General features: G+C 55.1%; 1 protein-coding gene across 6 annotated transcripts in view; it reads left to right on the forward strand.

Moving 5' to 3' along the window:
* ABCC3 (ATP binding cassette subfamily C member 3) overlaps positions 1–12,433 on the forward strand; it is a 48,366-nt gene that overhangs the window by 14,286 nt on the left and 21,647 nt on the right. For 5 of the 6 annotated variants that reach the window (XM_013062561.2, XM_045070331.1, XM_045070330.1 and 2 more), the window contains 13 exons: positions 420–545; positions 755–816; positions 1,509–1,640; positions 2,253–2,444; positions 5,698–5,875; positions 5,973–6,134; positions 6,674–6,766; positions 8,234–8,437; positions 8,544–8,690; positions 9,072–9,159; positions 9,470–9,536; positions 9,781–9,907; positions 9,990–10,166. In XM_013062561.2, the coding sequence (XP_012918015.1) occupies positions 420–545; positions 755–816; positions 1,509–1,640; positions 2,253–2,444; positions 5,698–5,875; positions 5,973–6,134; positions 6,674–6,766; positions 8,234–8,437; positions 8,544–8,690; positions 9,072–9,159; positions 9,470–9,536; positions 9,781–9,907; positions 9,990–10,166 (1,755 nt within the window). The remainder of the gene's footprint in view (positions 1–419; positions 546–754; positions 817–1,508; positions 1,641–2,252; positions 2,445–5,697; positions 5,876–5,972; positions 6,135–6,673; positions 6,767–8,233; positions 8,438–8,543; positions 8,691–9,071; positions 9,160–9,469; positions 9,537–9,780; positions 9,908–9,989; positions 10,167–12,433) is intronic. The other variant, XM_045070332.1, reaches the window with a different exon arrangement.

Below are 12,433 nucleotides of genomic sequence, written 5' to 3' on the forward strand. Positions count from 1 at the left end.
ACCTTCACTGCAGTGATGGGGTGGGTCCTTTCTCCATGTCAAGGGGAGGCAGTCAAATGTGGTAGTCAGAAGGGCAGGTTCGGGCTGCTCTGCTTACTGTCTGTGTGACCCTGGGCAAGTTGCTCAGCCTTTTGGAGGCTCATTTCCTCAACTGCAAACAGGATATCATAAGATTTCGTACTTCGTAGGGAGGGTTGGACAAGGTGATGGAGGGGAGGTGCTTGGCCAGCCGTCACTGAACAGTGGTCCCCCTATGACCTTTCCCCATCTCTCAGAACTCTCTGGGTGGGAGCCCCAGGGGCCACCTCGGAGCTGCCTCCTACCCCTGAGGCACCTGATGCCCCAGAGGACCTCTTGGGGCAGGACTGGAGACCCAGAGTTCCCCGTGCCTCTGAGGTCCCTCTGCACTCTCCCCCTAGGGCAAGATCTCGGACCCCTTCCGCTTCACCACTTTCTACATCTACTTCGCCCTGGTGCTCTTTGCTCTCATCCTGTCCTGCTTCAGGGAGAAGCCGCCATTTTTCTCCCCAAGAAATGTCAGCCCTGTGAGTTTTCCATGGAGGCTGGGTGGGAGTGGGGGTTCCATGGCCCACATCTCAGCCCAGCCCATTACCGGCAGCCCCCGTTCCTTCTAGTTCTTTCCATCCCCATGTCATCTGCACTCCTGGGGCTGAGGGCAGGAAGGATCAAAGGTTCCTGCTCCCTCCGCTCTGGTTTGAGAGGATTCTTCCCATCCTGCCCTCTCCTCTTCTAGAATCCCTGCCCGGAGCTCAGTGCTGGCTTCCTCTCCCGCCTGTGTTTCTGGTGGTTCACAAAGTGAGTTGGCTCTTCTTCCAGCCTGGGCCAGAGGGAGGGGGAGACAGGAGGTGGAGAGGAAGGGAAGTGGGCCAGAAGTTGAGGCTCTTTCCTCTGCCCCAAACCGGGCCCGTGGGCAGGTGAGGGTAGGGAAACCTGTCTTTTTGGGCTAGGGGCTGAGTACAGAGGCCGGGCTGGCCCAGCTCTGATCCCAGGCCATAGGCCAGCCCTGCATCTGTCACATCACAGGAACAGGCCCAGGGACCTGGAGAGGACCTGTAATTAGTTCCCAGCTCTTGGGTCCAGGATAAGCTTGCAGCTTGTCATTTCCTTGGCCGCCCCTCCGAGCGGCTTGAGCAGGATAATTGTGTCTGTGACCTGGGTGACAGCTCATTAGCCACACCGCACTGAGACACCTGGGTCTGGGACTCCATCCACCTAGCCTTGTCCTCTCCCGGGCCCCAGTCAGCGTAAAATTCATTACCAGGCTCCCAGGGTCAACGGAGCATCTGGGGGGGATGGGGGCGAGGTCAGAACCTGACATGGGAGGCAGTGACCTCCAGCCTGCTCCCTGGGGGAATAAAGGGTACACCGCCCTTGGCCATAGCACCTTAGGGATGTCCTCCTCTGGAGGCCTAGGGGCTCTGGAGACCCTGGTCCCCAGCTTGAGGCTGCTCAGCTCTGCCCCTGTGTGGGGTTGCTGCCCACCCCAGGATGGCCATCCTTGGGTACCGGCGCCCGCTGGAGGAGCAGGACCTCTGGTCCCTGAAGGAGGAGGACTGTTCGCAGAACGTGGTGCATGGGCTGCTGGAGGCCTGGAAGAAGCTTCAGAAGACCACTGCGCGGTGAGGCCCTCCCTGGGGTCCCCAGGTCCCCCCAACCCACCCCACTACACACGCCCCAAGTCTCCTGCAGGGGACTGAGGTGATCCCAGGGGTCGGGGTGGGGAGAAGAGCAGGAGCAGGGGGATCCCGAGCTGGGACACTCAGCCCGGAGTGGTGCCAGCTCTCCCCAGCCCTAATGACTCCAGAGGGCCCAAATGTGGTCCCAGATGAGTAGATGAGCCCAATCTCCAATAGCCCTGCAGGGGACACTCTGTTGTCTCCAGGTTACAGATGGGGAGGCGCAGGAGTGAAGATAGGACAGTGCCCCCCCACGCCCCCTAGTGGCTGGTGGCAGAGCTGCCCTCACACCCAGGTGTCCGGGCTTACCCTGCCCTGCCTGAAAGCTGGTTTCCAGGGACTTCCATTGGAAGGGGAAGGGGCCAAGGGAAGAAGGTTGAGGCCAGCCTCTCCTCTCAATCCTGCCTCCTCCTGTTTGGAGGCAGGGGCTGGAGGAGAGGACCCTCTGGCTGAAGGGAGCTCCCACTGGCAGCTTTGCTCGCCAGCCCCAGCTGTGCTTGGCTCCTGGGGCACATGTGCCTGTTTCTACCCATGGCTTCTTCCTCCCGGAACCAGACACAAGACTGCGGTGTCATCGGGGAAGACAGTGTCTGGTGAGGACGAGATGCTGCTGGGGGGGCGGCGCAGGCCCCAGCAGCCCTCCTTCCTGTGGGCCCTGCTGGTCACCTTCTGTTCCAGCCTCCTCATCAGCATATGCCTCAAGGTGGCCCAGGACCTGCTCTCCTTCGTCAATCCACAGCTGCTCAGGTCTGACCACATGTGCTCTGGTGCCCACCCTCCCCTGGGTAGTGGGGGCTGGCTGGATGTCCCTGAGGACTGAGCCCAGAGGGACCACATGAAGTGAAGTGAGTCCTAGAGCAGGACTGAAGGGCCTATCCCCACTCCCTGGGTGACCTTTGGCGAGTGCAGTTTCTCAATTCACATTAAAAAAAAAAAAAAAAGACTGTCTTTAAATCCCCCCAAGGATCCTACAGACAGGTGGCCCTCTTCCCATTTTGCAAGAGAGGAAGCAGGAAAACTCAAAGCAAAACAAACACATGAGGAAGCAGAAAATCAGAGAGGCGAACTGGCCCCAGGGCACACAGCTGGTCAGGATGGATGGGAGTCTGGGGCTGTGAACTCCAGCTGCAGTGCTTTTTCCCGTTGATAGGCTCTGTCGTCTGTTGCTTGGGTGGCTTGGACTGGGAGGAGCTCTCAAATGAGGGGGTAAGAAGGAGAACCGCCTAGCAGCTGAGCCCCCAATTCATGCATGTCTGCATTCTCACTCAAAGAATATTTATTGAGCCCCCAGTATACCTGAATGGGGCCAGCCACGAGGGATACAGGGATACATAAGACAGGATCTCAAAGTCTTGCAGGAGAAACCAGCATGTAAACCCGTTAGAGTGGAGTGCAGGCCGAGGTGTAGTCAGGTAGTCAGGTGTCTGGAAATTCCCAGGAGGGATGGGGAAGCCAGCCTGGGGAGGAGCAGGAGCAGGGGCGTCCCTGCCAGCCAGGGAGGTCATCAAGCTTGGAAGGACAGGCAGGTGTTCATTGACTAGGTGAGGAAGGAGGGGAGAGGGCAAGCCCCTATGTCAAATCACCAAGGTCTCCACCCGCATGGCTCAAGAACTCAAGGTATTTCTGAATTGTGGAGGACAGTGTGACCAGAGGCAGGGGCGAGAGAGGGAGCACCAAGGAAATCCTTGGAAGAGTTGATGCCCAGGAGGGGCATCTAGTGTGCGTTTCAGAAGGATCTCCCTGCCAGTCATGGGGGGGGGGGTGTTGGGAGGGGTGGCTGGATGGATGGAAGGGGGATGATCAGGTCAGAAGAGGACTGGTCGGTTCAGGCCTGGAATGAGCTAGGACTCAGGTGCTGCTGGCGAGTGGGTGTGTCCCGGGGTGAGGGAGGGGTCAGACACCACCTGGGCTCTGACGTGGGTAAGTGGAGGGCGATGAATCTCTTTCACTGGGATAATGAATGTTCTGGATGGAAGGGTCTGGGCACCAGGCAGGGTGGTGAGTTGAGTCTGGGTTATATTGGGGCCGAGGTGCGGTGGTGAGGGGCCAAGGGGACAGTCCCAGCTCACTGGAGACCATGTTTTCAGGGCCATTGGGTAGAAGCCTAGGGCCCTGTGGCTGGGCTCTCCCAGAGGGCTCATGGAGGGGGTCCCAGACAGAGTCCTAGGGAACTATGACCATTAAGGGGTGAGCACAAAACTGGCTTGGAAGGGCCAGAGCTCGGGAAAGAGCAGATTGTGGCGCAGAGTGCAGAGAATGCTTCTGGGACAAGGTATGGTCTTCAGGACAGCAAGCTGACCAGAAAAACAGAGCCTGAGGCAGGCAACCTGGATTTGTTAGTGCGCACCAAGAATGGAGGCTGAGACAGAGGGGAAGCACCTAGAGCAGGGGACCTGCCTTGGAGAACAGGGACCATGGAGACCTAGAAACTTCCTGTAAAGAACACATATTCATTTTCTGTGGCTGCCCGGAACAAATTGCCACAAACTAAGAGGCTTAAAACAATAGGAATTTATTCTCTCACAGTTCTGAACACCAGAAGTCTGAAATCAAGTTGTTGGAGGGTTGGCTCCTTCTGGAGGTTCTGAATGAGAATCTGTATCAGGCCTCCTAGTTCCTGGTGGTTGCTGGCAATCCTTGGCATTCCTAGGCTTGTAGACACATCACTCCAATCTCTGCCTCCAGCATTCTCCCGTGTGCATGTGTGTGTGCACACTCCCATCTGTGTCTCTGTGTGCAAATCCCTTTCTTCTCTCATTAAGACACTAGTCCCTGGAATTAGAGCTCACCCTACTCCAGGATAATGGTATTTTTTAATTAATTTTTTAAAGATTTTATTTATTTATTGGACAGAGATCACAAGCAGGCAGAGAGAGAGGGGGAAGCAGGCTCCCTGCTGAGCAGAGAGCCCAATGCGGGGCTCAATCCCAGGACCCTGAGACCATGACCTGAGTGGAAGGCAGAGGCTTAACTCACTGAGCCACCCAGGTGCTCCCACGATAACCACATTTTAACTTGATTCCATCTGCAAAGAGCCTGTCTTCAAATAAGGTCACATTCACAGGTGCTAGAAGTTAGCACGTTTTGCAATCAACCCAGAGCAGGAGGAGAGGCGTATGGCTATGGGACCCTAGCTCCAGGGATCGAGGGAAGTTTTGTCCCAACACGGGAGAGACTTGGTCATGCCAATAGGTGAAGGTCACCAGCAGAGATAGTTATATCGGCCATCAGGAGAAAGGAGAACAATGATGGAACATGGTCCTGGGTAGGTAGGTGGTCAGGGAATCAGTGGGACAGAGCTCAGAAAGCCAGAGGGACACCTGTCCTGAGGCAGAGGAGAAAGAGAGCCAGTGGTTGGGAAGGCTGTGGTTGGCAGGGAGTTCTCACTGGGTGGTTAAGAGACAAGACATAAATAGGTAGCTACTGAGTGGGGTGGGCACTGGGGGCAGAGAGAAGGTAAGAGAGCAGAGCTGAAGGGAGCTGGGGGACAAGAAGTAGCTTAGAGCCCTGGGGAAGGTCACTGGGCAGCACCGGGGGGCCGCTGATGTTGGAGAGGGTGGATTTTGGATTTGGAGGGGAGAGCCTGTAGGGTTACGTGGTAGGCTCTCGGGCCCTCAGCAGCCAAGGAGAAGATGCAGGAAAGTCTAATCTGTGGACATGGGGCATTTCTTCCTGCCATGTGGTCCGAGAGGCAAGAAAGGTGGGTGGGTAGGCTGGCAGTGAGCACGATGGAAGGGGCGGGCGGCCGAGCCATGGCAGGTAGGGAAATCGGGGAGGACAGGAGGGAGGAAAGTTGGAGGGTCATGGTCTTGAGGCAGCCCAGGGCTGAGTCTGGCTATGGGGATGGTCTGGGTGGGGGCGTGGGGGGCCAGAGGCTCCCCCGCCCTGGGAGGTTTCAGAGGCAGCCCTGAGTGGAGGCTGAGGGCGGAAGGGAAGGGCAGCCATAGACCAAGCAGCCTGGGGAGCCGCCCACTCTCATGCCCCACTTCCGTCCCTACAGCATCCTGATCAGTTTTATCTCCAACCCCACGGCCCCCACCTGGTGGGGCTTCCTGGTGGCCGGGCTTATGTTTGCGTGCTCCATGATGCAGACCCTGATTTTACAGCAGTTTTATCACTTCGTCTTTGCGAAGGCGCTGAAACTTCGTTTGGCTATCATTGGTGTCATCTATAGGAAGGTCAGCTGGGACAGGGCAGCGGGGGGCTCTAGGGGCCAGCTTGGGGGGCCTTGGAGAGGTCTGGGGCCCAGTCCATCACCCCACTGTCTACCTGCAGGCTCTGGTTATCAGCAATTCAGCCAAACGGGAGTCCCCGGTGGGAGAAATTGTCAACCTCATGTCTACAGACGCCCAGCGCTTCATGGATCTCGCTCCCTTCCTCAACCTGGTGGTGTCCATACCCCTGCAGATCATTCTGGCAATGTACTTCCTCTGGCAGGTGACTCTTAAGCTCTGGCCTCCACCCCCTTCCTCTGACCTTGACCCTGCTGAGAAAGGACAAGAGAGAGCAAGTCTGGGTCAGCGGAGGGCTGCGTAACGGACACAAGGACTTCCCTAGCTATTTGGGTCAGGGACAGGACGGTGAGGACGCCGGTGTCTGCGCCTGAGCCTTTCCAGCCTCTGCCATTAGCCTTCTCACAGATCCCAGGGGAGGGAACAGGGACTTGGAGGCAGGGTGGGTGAGAGTCTGGCCATCGTTGTCCGTCAGTCTGTACTTGCCTTCCCATGTGTCCAGACACCCTTCTATGTTTGCCTCTTTGTCCCCGTCTGCTGTCCTTATCTGATGGCTGGCAGCTTCTGCCCATGTTCTCAGCATTTGGGCTCTCTCTGTATATCTGCTTTTCGCTATCCATTTGGCTGACTGCCATCTTTTGCTTCCTGCCCAGCCCCATGTCTCTGATCAATAGGGTTTTGTCTATGGGATCCCGTGCACATAATTTAATTATCTGTCTTATCCATCCGCCTGTGCCTCCTCAGAACCTGGGTCCCTCCATCCTGGCTGGGGTCGCTCTCATGGTCTTGCTGATCCCGCTCAATGGAGCCGTGGCCGTGAAGATGCGTGCGTTCCAGGTAAGGGCTCTGGTGGGTCTGGGCCTCCTGCCCCGAGCCACTGGCCGCTGCCTGGGGGGAAACCCTCACTAGCCTGGGGCCCCTCGGTTGCCTTGCTTACTGAGTGGGGGATGACCATAAGCCACTTCCACAAGCCTCAGCTCACTCTATCCTCACAGCACCCCGAGAGGGTCTTAGCAACATTCTCAGTTTGTAGTTGAACAGCCAAAGCCCAGAGAGAAATAGAGATCAGGGCCGTGGGGACTCAAACCCGGGTCTTTGGGTCTAATGAGAGCCTTCTCTCTCCCACGCTGTGCCCAGTGTGAAGAGCCAGTCATCCAGTCCTTTATTTGCAAATATTTATCAGAAAGAACTTCCAGTGCATGTAGAATAAATGACAAATGCCCTCTGACCACCCACCCACCAGGCCCCTGCTCACTGCCAGCCCTCGCCCCCTGGGGAGTGACCCAGTGGCAGCCACTCTGGCCTTCTTTCTTTTCTCCAAAGCGCCAAGCTCTGCGGATCTCTGAGCCACCCCACCCCCTGTTTCCTGGGACCCACCTCATCCCTTCCTTCCCTGCTCACTCCACCCCTTTCTTCCCCGGCATGAACTCTGGCTTCCCAGTCCCCACCCCATCTCTCACAGTATCTTGTTGTTTCCCTTCAGAATGTGCCTACTGGGGCACCTGGATGGCTCATGGCTAAGTGTCTGATTCTTGATTGCAGCTCAGGTCAGAATCTCAGGGTCGTGGATGGAGCCCCCCCCCATAGGGCTCCTTGCTCACTCAGCAGGAAGTCTGTTGGAGATTCTCCTTCTCCCCCTCCCTCTGTCTCCACCACCCCACCCCTGCTGCATAAATAAATAAATCTTTAAAAAAAAAAAAAGGAATACACACACTGATTTATTAAGCATTTACTCAGGTAACTGCTATCTGCCTCCCCCATCAGACTGTCAGCTTCAGGCTGGCTGGGACCATGTTTGATCTTCTGGGTGTCCAACAACGGCCTGGGACATAGTAGGCGTTCACTAAGTCGTGTTGAATGAATCCTCAATTTGGTGTGCTGTGCCCTGGGTGAGGGTCTGGGGAAACAGAAAGAAGGAAGTGATCTGTGCCCCCAGCAGGCTCCCAGTCTAATGGTGGAGTCATGCATGCACAAAGACCTCCTCGGGAATGATAGGAAAGAACAACATGGCTTAGAAACCCAGGAAAGGTGGCAGAGAATTCAGCCTGGGGGGTAGTGGTGGGGAGGTCAGGGATGGAGGCACAGAAGGCTGGAGCTGGGCTCTGTGCACAGAGGAGAAGGGGAAGCTGGGCTGGGCTGGGCACCTGGGGGCTGAGGGACAGCCCCAGCGCTGCAGGAGGAGGGAAGAGACATGGGAGCCGTCCGAATGGCCGCTGGGCATTGTGAGTGCATGGAAGGTGGGAGCCCCTGGGGGCGGAGGTCTGGGAAAGGGAACAGGGCACCCCACTGCCACTTTTTCCACAGGCAGAGCAAATGAAGTTCAAGGACTCACGCATCAAGCTGATGAGTGAGATCCTGGCTGGCATCAAGGTGCTAAAGCTGTATGCCTGGGAGCCGAGTTTCTTGGAGAAGGTAGAAGGCATCCGGGAGGACGAGCTCCGGCTGCTGCGCAAGTCCGCCTACCTCCAAGCCATCTCCACCTTCACCTGGGTCTGCACCCCCGTCCTGGTGAGGCTCTCCCCCCGGGGCGGGTCTCCCACCTGCCACCTGGCCAGCCCAGCCCTCTGGGCCCAACAGGCTCCATTCTGATACCCACCTTCCACCCCCTTCCCAGGTGACCCTGACCACGCTTGGGGTGTATGTGTCTGTGGACCCAAACAACGTGCTAGACGCTGAGAAGGCCTTTGTGTCCGTGTCCCTGTTCAATATTTTAAAGATTCCCCTCAACATGTTGCCTCAGTTAATCAGCAGCCTGATCCAGGTGAGCCGGGGCAGGGCTGGGCGTTCTGCTGGAGTCTGCGCAGGTTGTTAGGGTCAGGAGATAATCAAGGAGTGCTCCTGGAATTGAGGGGGTGGGTATTTGGCATGAGGCCATCAGAATCAAGGGTCATTTGGAGTCAGAGGGGGACAGGTGAGGTCCCCAGAAACCTGAAGCTCTGAAGACAACCTCCTCTTACCATCATGGACCCTGACTTTGGCAGTGGGAACCAGAGAAGTCTCAGTCATGGGAGGGGCCCCTCACCCCATCTGGGCCCTTAGGACGCCCTGCCTCTCCCAGGAAGTCGGGGAGGGGTGGCGCAGGCTACAGGAAGTGGGGGGCGGGGGAGGAGCCAGCTTCCAAGGCTGACTCACTCTCCTGCAGACCAGTGTGTCTCTGAAACGGATCCAGCATTTCCTGAGCCAAGATGAACTTGACCCCCAGTGTGTGGAAAGAAAGATCATCACCCCAGGTCCAGACACTCTTTCCCTGGACTGCCCTTGCCCCAGCCCCTGCTCCAGAAAGTCTTTTGTTCTAAGCTTCTGACTTGTTTCTTGTGACTGCCATTTCCTCTTCCCCTTTTCCCACCAGCGCCACTTTCTCCCTCTTCTGGGCTCTTCCTCAGTCTACTCCCCCAGGCCTCCCCCACTTTTCTTCCTTTCCTAGGGCTCCCAGCCCCTGGACTTCCTGCCCTTCCCCTTGAGTCCCTCCCCACCCCAGGGATTCGCCCCACCTTGCCCTGCACCCCCTGACCCTGGCCCTGTACGTCTTGGTCCTTCCAGGATATGCTGTCACCATACACAATGGCACCTTCACCTGGGCCCAGGACCTGCCCCCTACACTGCACAGGTACCAGCGTCTCCTGTCCCTTCCCAGCTACCTGAAGTGAGCCAAAGTTCAGATCAGTAGCAGAACCCAGTAACCCCCGGCCACACCCCTCCAGCCCCCATCTGTGGGCTGGAAAGCAAGGAGAGCCTCTGCTTGTCAGGGTAGCGTCTGAAAGGGAGGAGGGCTTGGGTCTCTAGGTGGAAGGTGGGGAGACCAAAATCCTGATCCCTACCTCTAACTGGGCTCCTGGCCTCCTTGCCCTCAGCCTAGACATCCAGGTGCCAAAAGGGGCACTGGTGGCCGTGGTGGGGCCCGTGGGCTGTGGGAAGTCTTCCCTGGTGTCTGCCCTGCTGGGAGAGATGGAGAAACTGGAAGGCACGGTGTGTGTGAAGGTAAGAGAGAGGGCAGAACTCCTGGCAAGGGCTGCAAGGCCAGGCCTCGTGTGGACCCTGAGATAACTTCTCCTCTGGCCAGGGCTCCGTGGCCTACGTGCCCCAGCAGGCATGGATCCAGAATTGCACACTTCAGGAAAACGTACTGTTTGGCCGAGCTCTGGATCCCAAGAGGTACCATCGGGCTCTGGAAGCCTGTGCCTTGCTAGCTGACCTGGAGATGCTGCCTGGCGGGGACCAGACAGAGATCGGAGAAAAGGTACAGAGCTCTCTCCCATCCTCTAGGGGGTCAGCCCATACAGCTGCCCAGCTCAGCCCAGCTCTGGTCTATATATGCGCACCTTCCTTCCTCCCCTACCCCCCCACCACCTTCCTGCCTTCACACATCCATGTGAATCACTCAGCTTCCATCCAGTGACAGAAAGTCTTTAAAGGTGTGAGCCAAGGAATGGTGAGTAGACCAGCATTCTGGTGTAATTTGGTGTAACTGGAGATTAGGAAGAGGTGGGTACAGGGCAAAGCAGATCCTTAAAGACCTTGGTTAAAGTTTTAGCATTTGAGGGCACCTGGGTGGGTTAAAGCCTCTGCCTTCTTCGGCTCAGGTCATGATCCCAGAGTCCTGGGATCAAGCCCTGAATCTGGCTCTCTGCTCAGCAGGGAGCCTGTTTCCTCCTCTCTCTCTCTGCCTGCCTCTCTGCCTACCTGTGATCTCTGCCTGTCAAATAAATAAATAAAATCTTACAAAAAAAAAAAAAGTTTTGGCCTTTGCCCTAAAAACCATGAGGCATCAGTGAAAGTTTTTGTTTTTAAATTAACTTATTTTTAATTGTTGCCAAACGCGCATGCCATAAAATTTATCACCTTGACCATTTGTAATTGTACAGGTCAGTGTTAAGAATATTCACAGTGTCGTGTGGCCAATCTCCAGAATTCCTTTCATCTTGCAAAACTGAAACCCTGTACCCAATTAAACAACTCCCCATTCCCCCCCCCCCGTTCCCCCAGCCCCTGGCAACTGCCAGTCTCTTTCCTGTCCCTAGGAAGTTGACCTACTCCGGGTACATCATATAAAGGGAATCAGACAATATCTGGGTTATTTTGAGACTGGCTCATTTCACTCAGTATCGTATCTTCAAGGTTCATCCATGTTCTCGCATGTGTCAGAATTTCTTTCCTTTTTAAAGTTGAACAACATTTTATTATGTGTGTAGATCACATTTTGTTTATCCACTCACTTGTCAGGGGTCACTTGGGTTGTTTCCAACATGTTAGCTATTATGAATAAGACTGCTGTGCTGATGGGGCACCTGGGTGGCTCAGTGGGTTAAAGCCTCTGCCTTCGGCTCAGGTCATGATCCTAGGGTCCTGGGATCAAGCCCCGCATTGGGCTCTCTGCTCAGCGGGGAGCCTGCTTCTCCCTCTCTCTCTCTGCCTGCCTCTCTGCCTACTCATGATCTCTGTCTGTCAAATAAATGAATAAAACCTTAAAAAGAAAAAAAAAAAGACTGCTGTGCTGAGGGTTCCCCGGGGGGAAGGGGGATAGGGAGAGGGTGGTTGGGTTATGGACATTGGGGAAGGTATGTGCTATGGTGAGTGCTGTGAAGTGTGTAAGCCTGATGATTCACAGACCTGTACCCCTGGGGCTAATAATACATTATACGTTAATAAAAAATAAATTTTAAAAAAGAGATTAAAAAAAGACTGCTGTAAGGGGCACCTGGGTGGCTCAGTGGGTTAAGCCTCTGCCTTTGGCTCAGGTCATGATCTCAGGGTCTTGGGATCGAGGCTCGCATCGGGCTCTCTGCTCGGTGGGGAGCCTACTTCCCCCCTCTCTCTCTGCCTGCCTCTCTGTGTACTTGTGATCTCTCTCTCTGTCAAATAAATAAATAAAATCTTTTAAAAATTAAAAAAAACTGCTGTGAACATGGGTGGGCAAATATCTCTTAATGACTCTACTCTCATGTCTTTTGAGCATATACTCAGAAACAGAATTTCTCAATCCCATGGTAATTCCTTCTTTTTTTTTTTTTTTTTTTTTGAGGAAATTGCCATGCTAGGAAATGCTATGCTCTTTTCCATAATGGCTGCACCATTTTAAGTTCCCACCGAGAGTGCACAAGGCTTCCACCATCTACCCATCCTCGCCAACACAGTTCTTTTCTTGGGGAGGGACCTTTGGGTTTTGATAGCAACCATTCTGATGGGTGTCAGGTGATACTTCATTGAGGGTTTGGTTTGCATTTCCCTGATGAGAAATGATGCTGAGCATCTTTTCTTAGGTTTATTGGCCATGTATGTATTTTCTTTGGAGAAATGTTTAGCCAAGTCATTGCTGATTTTTTTTTAAGATTTTATTTATTTATTTGAGAGAGAGACAGTGAGAGAGAGCATGAGAGGCGAGAAGGTCAGAGGGAGAAACAGACTCCCGATGGAGCTGGGAGCCTGATGCAGGACTCGATCCTGGGACTCCGGGACCGTGACCTGAACCGAAGGCAGTTGCCTAACCAACTGAGCCACCCAGGTGCC

This window comes from Mustela putorius, unplaced genomic scaffold, assembly GCF_011764305.1.
Source record: "Mustela putorius furo isolate JIRA1106 unplaced genomic scaffold, ASM1176430v1.1 tig00003962_pilon_pilon_pilon, whole genome shotgun sequence".
NCBI lineage: Eukaryota > Metazoa > Chordata > Mammalia > Carnivora > Mustelidae > Mustela > Mustela putorius.